This window comes from Cyanistes caeruleus, chromosome 12, assembly GCF_971803275.1.
Source record: "Cyanistes caeruleus chromosome 12, bCyaCae1.hap1.1, whole genome shotgun sequence".
NCBI classification, from domain to species: Eukaryota; Metazoa; Chordata; class Aves; order Passeriformes; family Paridae; genus Cyanistes; species Cyanistes caeruleus.
Genome location: NC_141712.1, coordinates 18,211,599 through 18,234,699, shown reverse-complemented (window position 1 = coordinate 18,234,699; position 23,101 = coordinate 18,211,599). Strand labels below are relative to the sequence as shown.

The 23,101-nt window shown below is 41.1% G+C and overlaps 1 protein-coding gene and 1 long non-coding RNA gene across 5 annotated transcripts in view; one reads left to right on the top strand and one right to left on the bottom strand.

Moving 5' to 3' along the window:
* The window catches only part of CDH13 (cadherin 13), a 426,188-nt gene that overhangs the window by 39,294 nt on the left and 363,793 nt on the right, over positions 1–23,101 (bottom strand). For all 4 annotated transcript variants that reach the window (XM_086847088.1, XM_086847086.1, XM_023934518.2 and 1 more), the window contains exons 9-10: positions 8,175–8,357; positions 6,927–7,180 (exon numbers count right to left, since the gene is read on the bottom strand). In XM_086847088.1, the coding sequence (XP_086703214.1) occupies positions 6,927–7,180; positions 8,175–8,357 (437 nt within the window). The remainder of the gene's footprint in view (positions 1–6,926; positions 7,181–8,174; positions 8,358–23,101) is intronic.
* LOC147650889 (uncharacterized) lies at positions 12,413–14,121 on the top strand. The gene is made up of 2 exons (XR_015275218.1): positions 12,413–12,735; positions 12,970–14,121. It is a non-coding gene; the product is annotated as an uncharacterized LOC147650889 (long non-coding RNA).

Below are 23,101 nucleotides of genomic sequence, written 5' to 3'. Positions count from 1 at the left end.
CCCAACACAGAGGCAGAGAATATCAGTAAAAAGAGGGCAAAAAACCCATCAGGGAGACCTAGAGGTGTCCCTCAGGATGAGAGACACTGACAGCAGCTGGGGAATCAGTGATCCAGGGATGCTCCCAGTGCAAGCAGGGAGGTGCTGACAGGTTGGTGGCAAATTAAAGCAGCCAGGAAAAGCCTGTGAGGAACCAAGGGGCTGAGTGACAGAGCTTGGGAGGCAGACTATCAACATCTGCTCCCAGCTCCCAGGGAAAGCACATCCTGTTACTCTGCAGCTCTGCTGTGGGAGCTGACAGAGATGGAACTGGCTCTCCTGAATGGTCAGCATCAGGTGCTGCCCACAGCTTTTACAGGCCCTGCACCCCAGCTTTGGCAGATGTTTCAATTCTCTCAGCAGTGGGATTTAATTCCAGTCATTTGTTCTCGTCTGTCCCATCTCTGTAGCTCCCACCTGAGAATTTTTATTTATTTTCCTTTTATTTTTTTCCTGTTTTAACCAGCTGCTTCCTCCACCAGCCTTGGTGATCAACCCAGACAGTTCTGGCCAGCTACAAACAACCTTCTGCACAGGGAAAATGGGGCTGACTTGGCTCTTGAGCCATTTTCACCCTTCCAGAGTTACACCAGTGTGGTTCTAGGTATGACAGGAGGTACACCACCACTCCAGAACCGATTTTGCTTTTCCCTTACTGCTGTAGGCCTGAAGAGTTTGCTGCATGAGGAAATAGGGGTCATTTACTTTACTCAGTAAATGAAAAGTAGAAGTCAGTTTAGGCAAGCTGACCAAAACAAACAGAAAAATAAACAATGAAAGTTTTTCAGTTTTTTTTTTTCCTTCAGATATTCATTCTATGATAGTCAAATATAAACATCACAATAATTACCCACTGGGTAATAATTATCAGATGGTATTAACACCTTCAAGGAGCAATGTCAGCAAAGACTGCTGTGTAAAATACCCTTGAGCCAGTGGTTGACCAGTGGGAACCTGCAATTACCAGTGGTGTTTGTATACCACCAGGGAAATGCCCAAGTTTGTTGTTTCAGAGTTGGTTAAATCTTTTCTGCTAGATACCCCAATACCCACAGCTCTCCAGAGCTGGTATTTCTGTGTTTCAGAGTTTACAAAGACAGAAGTGAAAAAACTTTTCTTTGCTTCGAGCAGATTCCGTCTCTCCCTGCCTTTCCATCTAACTCAAAAAAAAGAGAAAGGAAGAGAAAAACAATGTACACTGCTCAATACACAGCAGCTTCAGATCCAGAGATGCACTACAAATTCCCAGTGGCTGGGTTCAGGCAGGCCATCAATAAAACTGCAGAGCCAACTTGAGATGCTCCTGGGTATAACTTACAGTGAAAAACTCTGGTGCTGCATGCTGAGAGCATGGCTCAGCCATTCATTTGTAACAATGGAGCTATTCTTCTGTCTGCACAAGGAAAACAAATCTCCTGTTGTTAGGAATCAAAGACAAGTCCTTCAGACTCTAGGAGACATATTTAACCATGACTAAGTGTGTTGCTTCCTAAGCATTCACTCTTTAAGTCTTCCTATCCCTCTCTCATTATGTAGTACTTCTGGAAGTGATTGGAGTGTATCCCGAAAAAGCAAGTTTATTGACCTCCACCAGCAACAAAAGTGCTTTAAAAAGGCTTGATGTGCAACAAAGTATGCAAAATTGATCTCTTAAGTGGTTGTGAGCATCGTGATGTGAAGCTTCATCCTTGCTCACAGGGGGTTCAGGTTCTCTCAAAAAATCCTGGCAAGAGACATGAAAAAGGCTTTTTGAATTGTCTTTGCAATTCATGGCTTATGCATTCGCTGTGTGGAAGGGTGGGGATTGACAGCCAAGGAGAGGAACAGAAATAAAACTCACTTTTTCCAGAGAATTCTCCTTAGTTTTCTCAAGCATTTGAGATTTGGGAGAAAATCTCTGAGCTATGAATCCCATTTCAGTGTAGTTTCAGCACGATTTTAGAAAATTTTAGGCATTCATTTTATTGGCTTTTTTTTGGACAAAGATGATGGCTGCCATTGATTAGAGGTTGGAACATTTCCACTGATTTCCACCAGCTCCACAGACACCAACCCCAAAGCCAGGATGATCTAATCTAAAGCAAAACACATCCCAGCAGCAAAAATCCTGTTCCCAAAGACATTGACCAGTCCATCATCCAGAGGTGAAAAGACAAACCATGCACAGCATCATCAGGGCTGCAAGAGATCCTCAAGATCCAACAGTCAACCCAGATTCAGCTCCTAAATTACATCTCCAAGCGCCACATCCTCTTGACACTTCCAGATCTGTGTCCCCACCATCTCCCTGAGCAGATTATTCTAAAACCTGATTATTCTTGCACTGATTTTTTTTTTTTTTTCCAGTGTCTAATCTGAACCTCCTGTGGGAAACTGAAGGCCATTTCCTCTCGTCCTTTCCCTGGAGATTTGGCAGAAGAGACTCACCACAACCTCCTTCAAGGCAAACAAACACAGTCACTTTTAATTCACTTGGGTTCAGCCTCCTCCCTCCCCTGCTCTCATGCTCCAGCATGAAACCTCATTAACACTTAATTTGCAGCACAGAAAAATGCAATTTATATCAAGAGAAACAGAGTCTATCTCCTTCCAGACACACCAGTAGCTGTTATTTGGAAATGCTGGCAATAATAAATGAGTTTGCTCCTGTTTCCAGACTAGCAGGGCTTGGAAAGAGCGTCCCTGTGCTTCCAGGAGCCACCTGTACTATGTGGGGCAGCTTGATATAAATATTATATACAATTATATACCTTATCTACATATAGAGTTTCAGATATCTCTGCAGCCTTTCATGTTCCTGTAAAACTCGGTGCAGTTTGGGTTCTGAGTTCTCCAGCTTCAAATGCCGCATTTTAATTCTACTTAATGAATTAGATATGCTTTAGAGCTGTAATAAACTTTTCTTATGAAGATATTTCTGAAGCACTGAGTCACATTGCTTACTGAGAATAAACACTGAAACAATATGTTTACATAAATAATTTAAAATCCAAGAGCACAGTAGGTAATAAAAATATATTGCCATGATAAGCCACGAAACCAGAAAACAACACTGCTCTAATTAAAAATTACAAATACATGGCAGTAAACAACATATTTACACGTAGTTAAAAGTCTAACTATTGAATATTCTGGACTTGTTGAATCCCATAAAAAGGAAAAATACTGAAACCAATCTCTTCACACAGTCAAATATTGAGAACCATAACTGTGTTTAATTAAGATCTACTGTTAATAATGGATTTCAGAGTGAGGTTCTTCTTTTAATTTCCCAAGGTAGAAAATGTTATTAAATTTGGCCTTTAACTTCTCTTTGACATCTACACTTGAAACTTCTGATTAAAATTTCAGAGGTTGGGAAGAAGTACCCAAAATTAAACTCTCAAATCTGGCACAAAAATAACAATGGTCCCTGATTAAGAAATCAAATTTCAGAAACTTCATTACTGTTCTATTAATAAATTGTTGGGTTATAATTAAAATGGGGCCTGCTGGATTTCTTTCATTTTTTAATTCTAGAAAAGACGGAAACTGTAGAGAGATTTAAATGCTTAAAGAAAAAAAAAAATAGAAATAAGAGAAAAAAAAAAAAAGAAAGGTTAATGTATCTGAGAAATGTGACCCAGCTTGAACTGTTTTTTTTTCTTCCTGGGAGCAATGAGAGTGGAACAAACACTGTTTTCCACCTCTTATTTCCAGGATGATGCTTCCACATCTACGTCAAGTTCCTCTGGAATTTAATGTCAATGGGATAGGGAAGAGCTGGCACCCTTCAAGTTCTGCCAGTGCAGACAAACGGCCACAGCCTGAGGTCTGTGATTTGGAGTCTTTTTTCTTTCACTGAAACACATTTTTTGCCAGCTTGTTTGAGCTTTGAAATGAAATTCTTCCTCAGCCTGCAAAAACACTTGAAGCTGAAGAATAAGAAGGAAAATTGCTTCAAAAGTACAGCTGTCTTCAGGAAATTTTACAAAGTAAGCTATGTTTTTCAGAGATAAGTAATTTGATTCTGATTCAGATCTGCATTGTTCAAAGAATAAATTCAATCTAGTTGCAGACAATGGCAAAAATGGTTTCTCTACTCTTTTTTGTTGGTCTTGAAATGCATTTATCATGTTATATCTAGCAGAGTAACTAAATTTCCTGATTACAAATAATCAGCAGCTCCTTCTACAAGTTCTATACAGAAAATTAACTAAAAATATCCCTGCAGTTAGATGTATTTCAATTGTAACAGGCTGAAAAAAAGAACCCAAAACCCACCAACATTACTAATTTTCTGCTGGTCTGCCCATTTTAAAGAGATTTATACTGTGCTGGGGGTGATGTACACTGCTCACACAGCACAAATCTGACATCCGTGGCTTCTTGCAGACAAAACATTGCTTGCTCATGGTCATTAATATTCAAATAATCCACAGACTCATTCAGTAGCCTGTGCCATCCCAGCTTGGCCTTTATTTTATCATATAGCCATAGCAAGGACTGATGGCACAGTTATAGACTGACAACCACAAATTTTGTACCTGTAGAAGTCCTGCACATTGTCCCTCACTCCAAACACACAATTGGAATTGGAGGTAAATATTTCAGCCAGACCCCAACCAGTGAGAGCAGTTTTGGCTTTTACACGTGGAATTTGACCCTGTCCTTCACTGCAGATGCTGCTCTCATACCACAGCCTGCCTCTTTCACTGCTGGTACCCAGCTGTTTCAACACCTGTCAGCATTAAAACATCTTCTAAATGCTGTTTTATGCTTCCCTGTGATTTTAGCAATGGGACTGACAGGTAGTCAAATTAGCCTTTTTCTGATGCATTCTACCATTTCCAGATTTCCATTACATTTGCATTATTTTCCTCTAACACAACCACTTTCATGGTTTCTTTATGTGATCATTCCTCATTCCAGTCTAGCTTAATTCTGCTTTCTTTTCTGCACATAAAAATTAAAAAAAAATAATAAAAAAAAATCTTGCTTTTGGCTATAAGCCTTCCATGCCTGGCTATGCAGATATAGTAAAACTTCTGGGAAAATTCTCTTTGAGTTAATCAAGATTTGGGGATTCCTTGGCAGGCAGTTGTGAGGTGTGGTGAGCTGCAGTTTATGTTATTTGGTTATTTACACAGCACCCTTAAAGCTGATTGAAGAGTACTCAGTAACTCCCTGGGTGCTCTTTCATTCTAGGTCAATGTAATTTGGAGAAATTCAGCAAAATGATAGGTGAAGGGAAAATTTCAGCTAATAGCTCCTGAAATTCTGGTTTTGATAACAAAATCCTCACATTTTCATGGCTTTTCTCTTTTAGCATCACAAAATCAGCTGTTACATTAATGAATGTTAGTTTTCCCATTTCCCATAAAAATATGTAAATTAAGGAGAACGTCAATAAATTTGTTTCTTAAACTCTGTCCAAAACCCAAAGGAAATAAATAAATATCTGTTTCCTGCACAAGCCAGATTCTGAGCAAAGCTGCTGAGGGTCACTTTGCCCTGTCTGACAAGCAACAGAAATTCCATCCATAGACACAGATTTTTGTGTTTGAAATAAGAGCTCTTTGCAGCAAAAGCTAAACTTAAGAATAAGAAATTATTCTATAAATAAATCCATTTAGAAAACAAGAGAAATTATATGCTAAGAATCATCCTCCAGACAAACTGTCATTTCCATGGTAGAAGAAAAACTGAACTATTATGATATTAACTACATTATCTTTGAGGTGATGCAGAGAATTGAAACTTTTAATTATCTGCCTCTCATTTTCCTCTTTCCTTGGAGATGAGCACACTCACCTGCTTAAATTCACCTCCTCATCATTCAAATCCGAGTCCTTTGCAGTGACATTTTCACCAAGACTTGCTACTGACAGAGAACATCTTCAAGATCAGCAGCTTTCTTTATTGTAGAGCAGTACATGTGTCAAACCTTCTTTAAGGATTGCACAATCACTGCTAAATAACCCTGTGACAGCAGAGATCTCTGCCTGTGCTCTGGATTGACAGAGCCATTGTTCAGCTGCAGCTTTGAAGTCGTTCTCACAAAGTATTTATCCCCTTTTATATACACTGAGACCTGGGGGGAATGATACTTACAAGGAGAAATGAAAAATTAAACACGGCTGTAGGTTTTAGTGGTAGTGCCTAACCTGTAATTCTCAAATGCTGAGAAAATCTGTCTGGAAAGCCAATTTAGTTTGAGAGAACAAAGTGGTTGGTTTTTCATTTTTCATGGAATCTAAAGCCAAAAGACCAAACCAGGTGGAACAAAATTTAAGATGATGATACCACATAATGCCCAGGTTTGCTCCTTGAGACACGGCACAAGAGTGGGTTTATATTATAGCGCAGAAAAAATAATTTATTTTCATTTATCTGGACAAGGCCAAGTTGTAGCTTCCTTTAGCTTCAGTCTTTCACTGGGAAATATTTCCTCAGCTCTTGGAAGTGGATGGATGGCCATTATTTTACTGAAAAACATTATAAATGATCATAAACTGACTTAAGCTCTATGTAAAACAGATGCATCATTTCTATAGACATTTTTAACTTTTATATATCTACCCTGGATCTCATGAAGGAAGAGGAATAAACAAGCAGGTTAAAATTTTGAAACTATTCAAAACCAAGTCTATTGCTTGTGGCACTTGATTGTTTTACTGTAGGAATCTCACGGTGTGGAAAATTATTGCTTCCTGTCTAATACAGCGCTGTGTTTTCAACAAACTGAATCTACAATTGCAGCAAAATATAAAAAAATATAAATTGAAACTTCATACTGTGCAGAGCCAAAACAAGTTAAACTTAATTCTGCACTGGCAGGCAAATTCTTGGGCAGAAAAGACATTCCCACTTAGTGAGGGATGGAAATGAGGGGGCTCTGCTCTCACCTGATGGTCTGGTGCTGCAGGGTGTCGGGGTCGGTGGCGTTCACCGTGAGCACCACGCTGCCAACGGGGATGTTCTCCTGCTTGGTCACTGCCATGGGGTTTGGGTGGAAAACGGGGCCCTCGTTGACGTCCTCCACAGTGATCTGGACGGTGGCTGTGGAGCTGGGGCCGTAGGCGATGTCTGGGATCAGCGGGTCTTCGTTTTCCACTTTGATCAGCAGCGTGTGGAAGGCCGAGATCTCGTAGTCTAAGGGCTGCAGAATGGAAGGGCAAAGCTCAAACACCATGACAACACTTTTTCCTTTAGCCCATGGCAAACTTGCAGACAGCAGAAGTAGCCAGAAAGGGACAACAACATTCCCTGCACCCAGAACTTGGTGAGAGTTTAGGATTGGACACACTCAGTTCTAAAGGGCACTGAAGATAATAAACTTCAAAACATAACAGACTTCAAAACCCGTGGAGACATCCCTCTGCCCAAGAGCTTACATTTTTTGCCATTTACAGACACAATTCAATGCTCATATATACATGTTTATTTATATGTAGCATGTATTTAGCAAACAAATGAGTCACATTCAGTAGCTACTCATGACAATAACACAAGCTGCTTTCTCAACTCCTGTCTTAAAATCAAAGGCACTGCCATGGAAATACATGCATTTGTCTTAAGAATTGACAATGCCTCTTCTGAAGCAAAAAAGAGAGCATTCTGGTACAGGCAGCAAACAGGACTATTTTCTTCTTTTTTTTTTATTTTATTTATTTGTTAAATTTGAGATACAGGACTGTCTTCGTACAAAGACAGGCAATGAATTTTCCTATGAGGCTTTAGAAATGTGGGACTAATCTTTAGAAATGTGGATTCAGTCTGAATCCATGTCCCTTTCTTCCCTGCTACTTGCATATGTTCTCTAAGTGAGAACAAAATGGGGCTCCTGAATTCTAATTGTACCTCCAGCAACAAACAAATCTTTGTTGTCAAATCTCACTATTAATTGTGATGATTACTGAAAGTCTGGGTGTTATTTAAACACAATGGCAATACAGTTAGGAACAGGCAGTCCTTGTGACTAAAGAATAAGGTTACTGTGACAGAAGAAGGGGTTATACACACAGTTTGGACAAGGGCTGGCAGCCAACTTTATATCTTGGAACAACCTATCCCTGCTGTGCCTTGCTTCATGCAATGAGCCCAGGGGATGGACCCGACAGCAAAGATACAGGGCAGGAGGGGATTGCTCTTACCTTGACAACAGAGAGCATCCCCTCATTAGTCTGGGGGTTGGTGTGGATCTCAAAGCTCTGCCCTGGGTTCCCGTTAATGATGGAGTAGACGGCTCTCCACGCCCCGGTGGCGGGGTCGTCCCGGTCACCCACAGTTAAGTTCACTATTACACCTGTCACCCCCTCCTTCACTGTGGCCTGGAACTGGAAAATAAAACACAGAGGAAATCATTACTGTTTCCACTTAATGACCACACACACACACAAAATATCCAAGGCAGCATTAATTATTTACCCCAGCAGGAGGAAGGTGGAATCCTTGACCGAAACTGAACGTTGTGGGCTTTAAATAATACATTCTCACTTATGAAATATGAGGTAGCACATTTCAGCTGTTCTTCACTTAATAGATGGAAGATAAGCAGAGATTTTATAGGAATGGAGCTTGGGATGGTTCTGGTCACAAGAAGAGAGCTCAGCTCATATTGCTGGAAAGTGAAGCATGAAAATGCCAGCAGTGCTGCACAGCTGCATGTATTTCCAGCACAGGAACTGAGGGAAGAGGAACCTGCCTTGCACAGACCACTCATGCCTTCAAATCTACTTTTATTTACAAGCAGCTCCAGTTTTGCATTTCACACTCTTTTTTTTTCATGAATTATCCCACCCACATTCCTTTTTACAATGCATCGTTACCAGGACACAAAACAGGTCTCACAAAAACCGTTCCCAAAGCATTTTTTTGAGGGTTTGCTCTAAGACATCCAAAAATAATTGGACCTCATGCTACCACTTTGTCTGCATAACTAAAAGCCAGTGCTGTTTTGTTTTTGCAGCAGAAGAATTTTTTATGATCTTGTGAAATGCGTTGCTGAACGATTCAACCAGCCAAGCTCTATAAGAAAATTCTAGTTTATTCTCCATCATTCTTGTTTATGTAGGGAAAAAACATTAAGCAAACCATTGGAAAAGCTTGTAAGGGTCACACTTAATAACACTCCTCACCTTTCAAGTACTTGAGGCTGACGTGCTAAAAGCACTGTATAAAAGAGTGATAAGAAAATGCCTGCTTTGGAGGTGGATAAACCAGGCTGATAACAGACCTAATCCTGAGAAGTGCTGAACATCAGCACTGACATTACAGATCATTAAGAAATTTTAGCATTTCCAGGGATTAAACCTTCAAAAGTCCAAAGTTACAAACTTTAATGACACAAATAGGTTTTGCTGTACTATGGTTGGTGACAATGCATCACTCAAGGGCAAGAGTCACCCAAGTGGCTTCAAGACCTGAATAAACTAAATGTCTTTTTCTCTTACAGAACACAAGAAGTCATAACACTGCAGAAGAGTTTGTGAAAATACCAAATCCAGAAAATGGCGTTTTATTAATATATAGATTTCCCAATCTGAACAAATAGGAGATAAAGTGGATTCCCTCATATGAAAATAAAGAAAAGATGACTATGTCTTCCCCTGTGTTCACTTATCTTCATTTTTCTTCTTTTTCCAATAGATTTCATTTATCTTCCCAAACCCTTTTTCAATTTGTCTGTGTAATTTGAGTGCATGCACTCAGTTCAAGCTTTCCAGCCTCAAACTTGGTTTCATAAAAGGATGACATTAATAACTGGCTATTTCGATCTTCCTTGGTGAATATAACAAAGAATTTAAAGATTCTTTTGATTTTGATAGTTAATATGTAACAGGTTGTGATTGAGCTTTGTTTCAGACACTTCATTAAGCTCATTTGCAGTTTAATTAGCTCTAAATGATAATATAACAATATTTTCACTTGCTTTGAAACAAATTAAAAGGAAAACTCTATTAAGAATCTCAGAAACAACGGAAGAATGGTTACCAAGTTTGTGTTCCTTCCAGCTCAGCCAAATGTTGTCACAAGCAGACTTGGATACCTCTTACTCTGATTGAAAATAACCAATTAGCCCGACTGATATTTTATATTATTTCATATTGTCCCAACTTGAGCATGCATAATGAGACATTAGACCCAAAAGGGTCAGAATTTTTCCCACAAGTGGTCGGTACCCACCAATTTCCATTCAGCTGCATAAAAAAATGTGACCAGACTTCAAGGAGCCTAATACTAAAAAATCTAACCCTTAGATTTGACCAGGCATCTGCTCCTAATTCATATTGATCCTTCAGAAAAATCTCTTCCTTAATCCTCCAGTCTGATTCAATTAAGTGTTCAATACTCCCTGGCTCACCTTGGGAGCTGTAAGAGCTGTTAGGGTAAAATATTAAAAGATATGGCTGTTTTATTCAGATGCATTATTGTGAAGCCTGTGAGAGGAATTTATTATTTTTACCCCATCAGTGCCAGACTGGGACGGAAAAGGTTGCCATGGTGTACCAGCTAGTTCAAAAAATATGGAATGTCCAGCTAAGGATATCTAAATCAAGGATATCTCAGTTGGGATTGGCTTTCTCCTGCATCCCTGTTTTCTCCTGGTTTAGGAAGAGCTCTCAGGAACTGCAGCTGAAGAGAGAAAGGGCACATGGACCCGCTGGGGGCACAACACTGCTGAGCTTCTGACTCCTGCAGGTCAAGGAAATGCCAGCATCCGCAGAGAAAGGCTGTGCCAAGCCAAATAATTCCTGCTACAGTGGTACCCTCACCCCTAGCATCCTTCACATTTTGGAAATGACCACGTAAAAACAGATATTTGAAGCTGTCTGGGAGGTTAGAGTAAAATCTGCTCAAGATGGATGGAAAAGCAGAATGATCAGACCACAGAAGTTGTCACAGAGGTCTACTCTAAATTTATAATGTGAAAAGTGTAATAAATCACAGATTTATGATAGCAAAAGACACATATCTACTGTGAAACCATGTCCCTAGAAAAATATAGTGTATTTTATCTAGAAGGTGAACTCTTTTGTCTGTTCAGTCACCTTTATGTAAGGAATAAAGCTCCCAACATTTAGAAAAATCTGTTGCACTTATACTGAGTCCCTTTCAAAAGCAAAGGTAAAAAAGGGAATTTAAAAATGATAAAAGGGCAAAAATAGGAATTAGATTTGGAAACAGAAAAAAAAGAACCACAGGTTCCTCATATTTCACAGTGAAAGGTTTGCACTCTCAAAGCACAGTGCTTAACTGGGAAAGTCTGAACCAGTGCTCTAAAATAAAAGCCCACAGTGGCTAACACAAATAATTGGATCACAAGTTAATTGATTTTACTCATTTTAAATATCTGCACATCCCCTAAGCACCACTATAAATTAAGAATAAAGTAGATGAGTTCGGTACTTTATTTAAACTGCTATCATTTGGACCCATTTTAACACTAATAACTTAGAAAGCAAATACCCTGGGCCAGAGTGGGTTTGCTGGAAGGAAATATGTGCATTTACTGCTTCTGAGTATTTGAAATGTGAGGTTAACCTGCTCTGTGATGTGCCACTCTGTCATTTATTGTGCCAGAGATTTTAGCAATTCTGTCATTTTTAAAGTTTTATAAATATAAGGGAGAAAAAAGACGCAGTTCTTCTTTCTTTGTATCCGAAATCCTGTGGCAAAATACACAGAAAATGAACTGATACGAACTTGGAAGGAAACACTGAGTGGCCAGCAGCTACTGGGGAACTGAAAGATTTTGAGGAAATATAGTGATGGATGTAAATGAAGAGAGTGAGGCTTGTGAGGGTGCATAAATGGACTTGAAAATGTAACAAGCAGCAATGTTTGCCATCACGATGGACTGAGGGGAAGCAGATGAGCACAGTGGAATTCTCCTGAGGGATCACCAGCGTGGTTCCACAGGACATGGAGGTCCTGGAGGGTGACAGGTGGCAGTTTCTGTTTCTTACAGGAGTTAGCACAAGGAAGGCAAGGAGACCAGAAATGTTGAAAGCAGCTGTGCTCAAACACAGCCTGAGCAGAGGAGAGAGTCCCATCCCAACAGACTGCTCCTCCCTTCCCTGGATTTTACAAGTTTAATTTAGGGGTTGTTTCTTGTTGGAGCCAGGGGTAGCACTGAGCCAAATCACCCTCCATGAACTGAAAGGACAGTGCACTGCCAGCTCTTACTGACAGAAAATTCCTCTGCATGGTCTCAGGACAAACCAGTCTTGTCAGATTCCCACCACAGGGCAGGTACACAAAAAGATCACTTTGCAAAACCTTATCACCTGAGCATCCAGGCACCAACCCCACCTCATCTCAGACACAGCTGAAAATCAGGTTCTTATCTCACAGCCTCATTTAAAGCTGCTGTAGTAAATGAGATTCTGTTTACTGACTTCTGAGAGCAGATGAAGAGATGAACTTGAGTCCATCAGAACCACCTGAATGCCTCCTGTCCAACAGCAGTGTGAGCAGGCACGAACAACAACTTCATGAAGCCACTAAAAAACTGTCTCAGAGTGGGGCACTGACACCCAAATTAAAGAGCTGCTACAAGCAGCAAACACAAAGCAAGATAAACGTGCCTGGGGTCGGTGATCACTACCCAACGGCTCATTAAGATTCTGCACGCTGTGATTCCCAATCAGGAACAAACAAATTAAAACTCTGTGTCAGTTTGCATTTATCAGGGTGATATTCCAGTGGAAGGTATTCTGTGCTTTCTTTCCTCTTCTATATATCATAAAAGATGGAAAATAATGGGATGTATTAAATTCATATGTCTGTGTTTGAAATTCCACAGAGAAATTGTATTATTGCAATTATCTCCCTCCACTGAAGCCCACTGCCTTTGTTACCATATTTTGTCTGTTTAATTTCCTGAGAATGTGATGACAAGTTATAGAATCTCTTGCAACCTGCTTTTTGCCTTTTCTTTTGCAGGCTGTCATTCAGTACAAATGCACCTGAACTGCCAGGATTTATTTGCCAAGGAAACAACATATTCTCCATAGCTCTGTACCTGGAACATCTCCAAGTACAAATGAATTTTCAGAGCGGTCACAAAGGTCTGCATTCTGGATCAATCAGGAATGAGAGTCTCATAAACGTCAGAAACGAGCATTTCAGGTGGAACTCAGTGGGACACAAAGCCCAGTTTCCAAAGGACAAACCAAGTCATGGGTGTTTGAGGCAGGGGAAGCACAAGGAGGAAAGAGAGTTTGTGATTGCCCAAAGTGGTGCAGCTGATCCTGCTGCCTCTTTCCTCCCATCCCAAGGGACTAACCTGGGCCCCTGGAGGGCTGGAAAACTCTACCTGAGCAAAATCAGTTCATATCAAACCCTCCACTGGAGCAATTTAATGGAAAATGGTGTGGTCAAGGGGAATTGTGGTGCTTCATCTCCCTAATCTCCTCTGCAGATTTTAAAGGTATTTTACTTCTTAAGACTGTGCACAGCCTTTGCTACATGGACACAAGCAGCGGCTCTGTCTCACTACAGAAATATCTGTACTGAAGTGATGGATTAATTTGATGTAAGCTGCACACCAAGCAACACATGAAACACTTGGAAAGCCATTTAGATGAAAGAGACCACATAAATATAAAGCATTATCATGGTATGACAAGGATTTGATGGTGTAAATGAGATGCAAAGCAGAAATTATAGCTGTGAGTCACCTAAACAAGCTTTATTATTGTCATTGTCTTACTGCCATAATGCTGGCTCCTAGGCACCACATTGTTTCTTAACAGAAAGTGTTTCTTTCAGTTTATTCTATATTTTTTCTGACTACATAATATTCTTCCACCTCCCTGGTGAAATTACAAAAATAATTCAATCGTAGCTTAGAAGAAAGAAAAAAAAAACAAAATCAAAAAAACTCAACAACTTTTCAAATATATGAAATTGACCATAATAATTTTGGATGCATTTTCAGTTTTTACTTTTGATTTTTCACAGCCTCTGCATTTTAAATGCTTTGTGATCTTTCAAGGCACAAACCAGTTTGCTTTACAAAGTAAAAGTAGGACTTGGTAATGAAGGACTGAATTAATTTTTTTTTTTGGTGAAATCTTTGTTTACAAGTCTGCAGCAAGAACAACCAATCCAAAAGATCAGTTAGGTAAATGGAAGGCTAAGGGGGAGGGAGGAAAAGGAAGGAAAAGGAAGGAAAAGGAAGGAAAAGGAAGGAAAAGGAAGGAAAAGGAAGGAAAAGGAAGGAAAAGGAAGGAAAAGGAAGGAAGGAAGGAAGGAAGGAAGGAAGGAAGGAAGGAAGGAAGGAAGGAAGGAAGGAAGGAAGGAAGGAAGGAAGGAAGGAAGGAAGGAAGGAAGGAAGGAGCTGCAAGAACTGCCTGTAAGGTTGCCAGTGTGAAGGGACATCCTACCCCTTTTTCAGGCACCATAAATCTTTGAAAAGTTTGGAAGATCTACAGAATAAGATCCTGACAGGAGCCATAAATTAATTTACAGAACTTTCTCCCTGCTTCTTCCACAGCAGTACTGAAAGCCCATTCAGAGCTGGTGCTGGTTTCAGTCCTGTCATTGATAGGATTGCAGAAGACTAAGCAGCCATTTGGGGATGGTAAATAAGTGATGGTGAAGGTTACTTGAAAAGCAGATGCTTTTTGGAATTATTTTGAAGATTGTACACAAGATTCTGACTCTTTCTCAGCCCAGCTCAGGCCCTCACTGAGCAAAGGCAGAAAGATAATTCTAACACATATTAATCATGTGTTGAATGCCTGCTCCAAAGCCAGGTACCTCCAGGTATGCATCAAATGTCTGAAGATTCAGAAGGAAGACAAAGGTGCTCTCTTTTATTTTTTTTTTTCCTGAATATATAAATAATTTAGAAATGATTCATTCTTTTTCACTTTTCCACCTATAAATGCAAGGTGCATTCAGTGGTTTCTGGAATAAATCAGGTACCTACAAATAATTGGACACCTCTAGAATGCTAGTTGTATCAGAGGAAAACAAATACTCCTTCTCCAGGTGGACAGAGCACAGTGAAAGGTCACTGTATTTATTACCTTTAAGGAACTTCTGAGAAAACCTCAAATAATGATGTTATTTTCTGAGCTATAAAAAATTCCTTCACCGCAGGTAGAACAAACCTTATGTTTAAAACAGCAGCATGAGAGAAAATGATGATCTGAGCAGGGCTGAAGGAGCAGACTGCACCTATTCACCTGCCCAGGGAGCAGGGAGAGCTCTGCCTTTCACATTTATGAGGCCCCTTGTGCTGAATTCAGCCAGCCCAGCTCCTCTCATTTCTTCCTCAGTGCACTCCCCATCAAGGGCAGTGTTAAGCCTGTATTCTTCCTAAGATGCTGGATGTCTTCTTTAAATGGAATGAGCTTTAAATAGAACACACCTCACTGGATTTTGCTTTCTTTGTTCATCCACTGGATTTGAGGAGCACGAAGGTTTTGCAAGATTCTTTCCCCACTTGTCCTAATGATGGTGACATGGGAAGGGAAGAAGGCTTTGTAAAATGGTCCTTTCTCATTTTTAGCAGAGACTTTTTCATACCTAAACCAACTTTTCTGATGCTGAAGACAAACATGTGAACATATATGGTGGAACTGATACCGCTCTCCTAAAAGGAAAAACTGGAAGTCACCTACAACTCATTTTGCAAGGAATTCTGGCAGTCTCAGTTAGAGGTGGGATTCATTTGCTCCAAGGACCTTAAAGCAACAAATTCCTCCCACTGCTTCCCTGAATGTCACATTTTTGGGGCCTGGACACAGAATGTGTTCATAAAACACCTTGTCCTTCACTGTTGCAGTTTTACCTGCACCACAAAGAACCCTGAACAGCAGGAAAGGTGAATTTACTCTTCTCTGAATATTAAACTGGTAGAAAAAGGGAGAATTTTATGACAATAAGTTGGTTTTTTTTGTTCTTTTTTCTTAAAATTAGCATTAACGTATGGAGAGACCAGTTAATTTGCTAGAAATTTTGGGAGAATGAGGGAAGTGAAGAAGAGATTTCTCTAAGGGCTTTAGTCTGCTCCCAGGTGTAAATAAATGCAATGTGGCCTCAGTACTGATGGGCAGAGAGCTGGGCAATGATAAGACCTTCAGCAGATGAAACCCACTGATTATTTTAAAATTATTATCTTATTTACCTCTAGGAAGCAGACAAGGTATTTTAGTGTTCTATAGAAGTACTAAACTGAGTTAAAAAAACCCAACAACAACACAAACAGAAAGGAATGCCTCATTCTAAAGAGGTGAAAAAACAAAAATTTTCTAGATAAAAATCTAGAGGCATCTTGTTTAACTATTTTGGTACCTTGATATTTGAAAACAGAGGCGTATCCTCGCCAGTTCAAGACTCCTGGTCTCCGCAGAGAGGTAGAAGTTGCAATGAAAATGAGACTTTCTCCATGTCAGAATCTCTGGCCTGGTTGAGAACAAGCAGCATATGCAGGCAGATGAGAAATCCTGCCTTTTCTGCCCCGGGAGGGCACTGATTCCAGAGGAGGGGCTCATTCTTTGTGCCAGTTTGCAGCTGATGGAGAACCAAGCTGCCAACAACAGATGTTCTGACAGCGCTTCAGGTTCTTCACGGGGCCTTTGGTGGGCAGTGCTGAGCAGCCCCACTCCAAGCATTCAGAGCAACTTGTATCTCCAGAATATTTCAGCTACAAATTTCACCAATTCCCCAAACTTCTGGCATTTTAGGTTGTGCCAGTTGATGGGATGAGACGCCCTAGATTTACAAGCCCCTCCAGCTGAGAGCTGTCTGAAGTTATCCCAGTTTGAAAACTCTATTTTGGAAGCAGATAAGAACTCTGCAAGGTTTCACACTGTTCCAGTGGAAGCAGGAGGTACAGATGGAAGTTTACAGGCAGCATAATCTGCAGTGATACAGAATCTGCCTGAATTTTAAAAATGAAATCTCGAGCCAGCATTTTGTTTTCTGTGAAAAGCTGAGTGGGGAAAGGAGAATTTGGGCTGAACGCTCCATATTTCAATCCATCTGAACACAATAAGTCTTCCAAGTCTGCTGACAAAGTGATGAATGAAGTCTACTGCACACAGTTTCTTCTACTGGATATACATGACTTTTTTTTTTTTTTTTTTCTCAAATTATCCAGTCTACATCCAGCTGGCTCAACATTCATTGAGCAAAACATTACTGCTCTATCAAAAAGCTATGATACAAGAATAATCATTTAGAGATCAGAGACATAAGTGAACTTTCATGATTAATGATCTCTTTCCTTTTCTGTTTTCCTCTCATAGCAGAAAAATCTTTATTATATCCTGAACATCCAGGTGAGCATCGAGTTCTCATTACCCAGGATGGGAACAACGAAGACCTGGGGCCTCTAACCCTGTTAGCACAGAACAATTCTGTTTCCAAGGTCAAGAATAAAGAATAATAGATATAAATGCAGTTTATTTGACTAATGACCACGGGTGATGTGAGCCTGCCCATCCAGCACTGTGAGGGGAGCATTCCAAGGGCAGGGTCAGGGGAGTTCACTGGCAGCTGGGGTGAACCTGCTTTGGAAACTGAGATTTAAGCATATATTGCAGCAACAGATGTATGGTTTGGCACTGCACAGCTGTGAAAAGGTCAGGAAAAAAAATCTCAGCTATGCTAAATGGATTTATTTCTTTCTGCTTTAAGGCTACTGATGGTCTCCATCTCCCACCACCCAGCTCCTTTTGCCAGTGCTCATTTCATCTTTCCTTGAAAGAAAAATATTTGTGATAAAGGAAAATGAAACATTCCTCTTGTAAGGGCCTGTTGTGTACTTATTTCTTGTCTAGAATGTCACAGGGGAAACATTCAGGGCCCTTTCATTTTCTCACTGGTAATTTATGTTTTCCTACCCAAACATTCTCTGTTTTTTTCCCTCATCTTTCTGGAACACAAACACCACTGCAGCCTCAGCTGGATAAGTTTTGTGCAAATGGTTAAGCATCTATTTGCTCCTTTTTATTAATAAAGAAGATAAAAATGAGCTAAGGGTATTTTTCTATCCTGATACTGAATTCTCTCGGAGCTGTTTAGAGTTTGGGAATGACTGGCAGGACTCCCCAGTCCGAGAATAAGCAGGGAGGTCAAAACAGGCCAAGGTTCTGCACTTGTGTTCTGGGCAGAGAGGAGAGTGGCACACCCAAACACACACCCAAACCTGTCAGCCCTGCCTTGTGTGGGCTGCAGGGTCCCCTGAGGCTGCAGCCTTAGAGCCCCCTCCAAAACCTAAAGGGCACTTTTGTATTATTGTGTTGTATCCATCAATACATCATTGCACTGGTGAGTGATAGGACAAGGGACAATGGCTGCACTCTGGAGAAGGGCTGGGACATTGGGAAGGAGTTCCTGGCTGTGAGGATGGCAAGGCCTTGGCACAGGTTACCCAGAGAAGCTGTGGCTGCCCCTGGATCCCTGGAAATGTCCAAGGCCAGGCTGGACAGGGCTTGGAGCAGCCTGGGACAGTGGAAGGTGTCTCTGCAGGGGCAGGGGTGGAATGAGATGAGTTTTAAGTTCCCTACTAAGGTCTCTGGGGGAGAGCAGGCAGCACAAGGCACCTACACAGCCACTGGTCACTAGAGCTGACACTTGCTGGGATGCCCAGAGTTTGTGCAATTCCCTCATCCCAATCCCAGCTAACATTCTGGGATGCCTGGAAATCCCTCAGCAGCACCTTAGGTCCTCTGATTCCAAGCACACCAAAAGTCTCGTGCAAATAAATGCAATTCCCAGGAAATACAGGTGGCACCAATAAGACAAAAAAGAATTTGGTATCATCTTCAGTTTATATCAGAAAGCTTTTCCTCAGGGCTGAATGTTTATTAAATCAGGACTTGTGTGAGGAGCACGAGTTCATTAAGAGACTCTGCTACTCCTCTCTTTTAAGGCTGGTTCTCCTTCTCCTACAGAATCCTCCATGTAATGTGCTCATACATCTGCATCAATATTGCCACACTGAGCCCTTCCCAAGGACAGCCAGTACAGGAGGAATTAATTGGATCCTGACACACATTTCTAGATACAGATTTTTCACCTGAGCTTGCCAGTTCTAGGGGAAATCATTTTAAGGGACAATAAATACCACTTTATTTCTGTACACAGCAGTGTGATATACTGTAAGCAGCCACCCTTCCTCCCCTTGGAAGGCAGAAAAATGCTGTGCTTGCAGGTACCTCAGAAACATCTCCTATTTCTTGCCTCTGAGTAAGCTCGTAATTAGAGTAGAAACACGAGCAACAATTTCAATGGAGCTGTAAAACTCCAACAGGAGGAAAAAAAAAATCTATTTGAGGTTAGAACAAAATCTTTTTTTAATCTGGCTAATGCTGCTTTTGTGCTGATGCTGATCATTATATTTATGACTAACTGTGGGACATTCCAAAGCATTGACACCTGACTTCACTTACTAGAAAAGCAATCACTTGCAGATATTCAACTTGGTGATTAATATGTAGATACCTAATTTTTAGTGGATTAAACCATGTTGTATCAATTTGGTGGTCTTTAGGATTTATAATCAAACCCTGACGACATCTGATTAATGCCAGCTCAGGCTCCCTGAACCTTACAATATTCTTGCTCCTTTGGAGCTTGGATCACAGCAGGCTGATTACCCCCTGATTATCCTGAATAACTGGGGTCAGAGGTTCGCTGGCACCACAGAACACATTTAATTCAATCAATTCAGTGAGTGAAGCAGTAGGGGGAAGAAAAAAGATATTACAATTGCTGTAATATAACATTAGAAAAATTGCCCAGGACTTCTGTGCTCCAACTGATGAGCATTTTTGCTTAATTTCTAATTTAGTATTCTGCTGGGGTTTGCAACTTCAATTACTTGTGATATTTTCACTCAAAGTCAGGGGCACTGAGCTTGGAGGGAGGGAGGGAAACCAGAGGGAGACAAGTTGCCTGCATTAAGCTGGATAATAACCTTTATGACAGCCACACACGCCGGCATATCTCAGTTCCTGGTTACCCTCTCCACTGGGAACTCACAAACTCCTCCTGGCTCCCACTGCCTTGCCTTTTTGCCACTGCCAGGTTTTTTGGTCTTACTTTCATTTCTGGTGGATTTTTGCTGTTCAGCTGTTCAGCACTCCATTTTTCTTGTAAGCAGGGAGACTTTGATCAGCGGTGAGAGCGCAGTGGTGATTTCAGACAGCCCAGCGCCCTCGTGGGTGCTCAGAGGAGTTGGGGAGCTCATTAAAGGCACCTCAGCCACCTCAAGCACCAAGTGCTGTGTCTGGGATGAAACACAAAAAGCTCCTCTCTGTTCCCTGAGAACCTCGAGGCACTTCACCTACAAGTGCCCAGCAGCTCAGTTTGACTCCTGCGAGTGAGGTTTGTGTCCTACAGAAGGATCCTGCTCCTGCTGAAGCACAAATGTTCTTATTGTGCATCCTGAGGCTGCTGCCACAGCCAGACTGTGCCTTCTGTCCCTGGGGTGGGTGATTAGCGCTGGTGAGGGTGGAGAGCCTGCTCAGGAGGGGCAGGAGAGGATCTAACAAGTGTGAGGCACATCAGAGACAGTAAATTTGGACCTAACGTGGAGCTTCAGGCCAAGGAAGAGGACACAACACACAAAAACACATCCTCAAAGACAGAAATGTGACCCCAAATGATCCCAAGGGCGGGAGGGGGAAATGATCAGAGTCTGTTTGTCCTGGCAAAGGACTCCCCACAGCACCCTGAACACAAACACTGCAATGAAACCAACTTATGGCCCAGAGGAGCAAGGAAATGGTGAGAGAAACAGCAGGAAAAGGGGTAGGGGTTAAGAAAGGTGTGTACAACACTTTTATGTCTGTACTATTATCACTATTGAAAATTTTTCTAAGTCAAAGAATATTTGTTTGTTTGAGTAATTCAACTGGAATTAACAAAGATACTTGGATTAGTTTCCAATTTAATTAACAATAATTTCTCAGCTTTATATATACGGTGGGCTTCCCAAACAACAAGATTTTGAGTGTAAAAATACAAGATCAGGGTCAGCCATTACCTGTAATGCTTCCTCAGAAATGAAAGCAACTTTCCTGAGTAGAATTCTTTAATAAAAGAAATGAAGTCTTAGACCTCTGTTTTCTCTGCAAGCAGCAGAAAGTTGCAATTTAATTTTCTGCTTGCCCACTGAGAAGATCCATTTTCTGCATGTTCCTTTGGGGTTCTTTGGAATGAAAAATGCTGTATGGTTATAAAACATTCTTTTAATGAAGCTCACTCTCAACTATCCCTGGAATTGATGAATTTCCTCCTGAAGTCCTGGGCACGTTTGCCCACAGGACAAAAGTTTGGTGTGTTAGAGAAGATCACAGTGTTCTAAATGGGACATAAAGCTGGGAACCTATAGACAGTGCCTGTAGTGCCCTACACAGTGCCTATAGTGCCCTACACAGTGCCTGCAGGCTCTCCTTAGTGTGTGAAATATTCTCAGCCTCTTCTACTAAAAAAATCCAAAACAAATAATAAGACAACACCCAAATGACTTAATCAATTCTCCACGTCAAGCACAAAACCACAGGTAGGGAAGAAAACAAACAGCAACAAAATCCCATCGCATCAAAGTCCTCAAAATCTATACACTCCTCCTGTGCTGAGGATGAAAGGAGAAGAAACCACAGCCAGCAGATGCTGGTTTTGTCACTTTGTGCTGGAATAAGAATTGTGGACAATAAAGAGGATTTGATGCTGTGCAAACAGCAAAGCTCTGCTGAGAAGAGGGAGGAGTTGCTGCACAGGCAGGGCAGAGGCAGGAATTGCTCCATCTGCTCGGGAATGGATGGCCACAGCCCCTGGCTCCTGCCCACAGCTGGAAGGAAAGAGCACTGGGACAGGCAGGGGTCTAAGGAACGTGGCCTGGGATCATCCTGGGTAGAAAACAGGCTGTTGTGGATAAAAGGATTGTCTGGGTGTCACCTGCACAGGGACAAGGCCAACAACTCTGGGCTTCACTGGAGGCAAGGGAAATCTTCCCCAGATATGAGGCAAAACTTGTCCCCTGCAGGGAAGCTGAAGGACTGTAGAGGATTGCTGGGAGGTCACAGAGACTGCAGCATCAAAGCTCTTAAAGGAAAAATAAGCAAATACTGGAAATTATATAAATAGGAGGGAGGAATTTGAGGATATCTTGAGAACCTTTCCCTGAAACTTGCACCCAAATCCAAGAATCCATACAGAACAAAACACTGATTTTCTAACATTTTTATGGTTCATGATACTCATGAACACCCTGGAAATTTGCTGAATTTCCATGATTTTTTTTTTTTTTTTTCTGTGCCAAAACCAAGTGATAGGAAAGAATTTCCCAGCTGAGATTCCAGTCTGGAACTCCCCATCACCCAAGACTCTTCATTATGCTGGGTTTGGTGCTGACAGCTGGAGATACAGGGTGAAACTGCAAAATAACACTTGCCCTCCTTGCTGCAGATAAAAATTGTGCCTGTAGCTTTCCTAGCTGGTCGTGTCCTCTTTTGGCAACAAAATGTAAGGAAAGGGGAGAGGAAAATAACTCTGATCTCAGCCTGGGGAAGGATCCAAAGAGGACAAGAGTGGCAGCACTAGATAGTGAAATTTAGTTGTTTTGAGGCTACAGCGTGGCCACTGTAGCAAAATTCCTGCTCCAATTAGAACTCTTCAGCTTTTATTAGTGAATTAAAACTCTTCCCTTGCAGTCCCACAGGAACAAACTGCTCCTGCCAAGCAGACAAGATTTCTGAAGAAAATCATGCTTTTAACAAATCTCAGCCATTATTTCATCATTTTCCTGAATTGTCTGGCAAAAAGGAATTTAAGGGCCTGCATTTAAATTCTGGAGCAGCTCTGAAATGAAGAAAGCAGATTGATTTGCATTCTGTTCCACTCTTCTCTTTGCCAAAATGATTTTTATGAAAAAAACCTAAAAATTAAAAAGACTTTAAACCCTACAATCTGAGGCTGAGAATTCAGTTTTCAACATCAAACCACCGAGGTTTTTTTGATTTGCTTACGATATAAGCCCTTAGAAATACGGTTTACTGAAGAAATGCTGCCAGAACCCCTAGAACGTGTCATCCACTCATTCCTCACATGG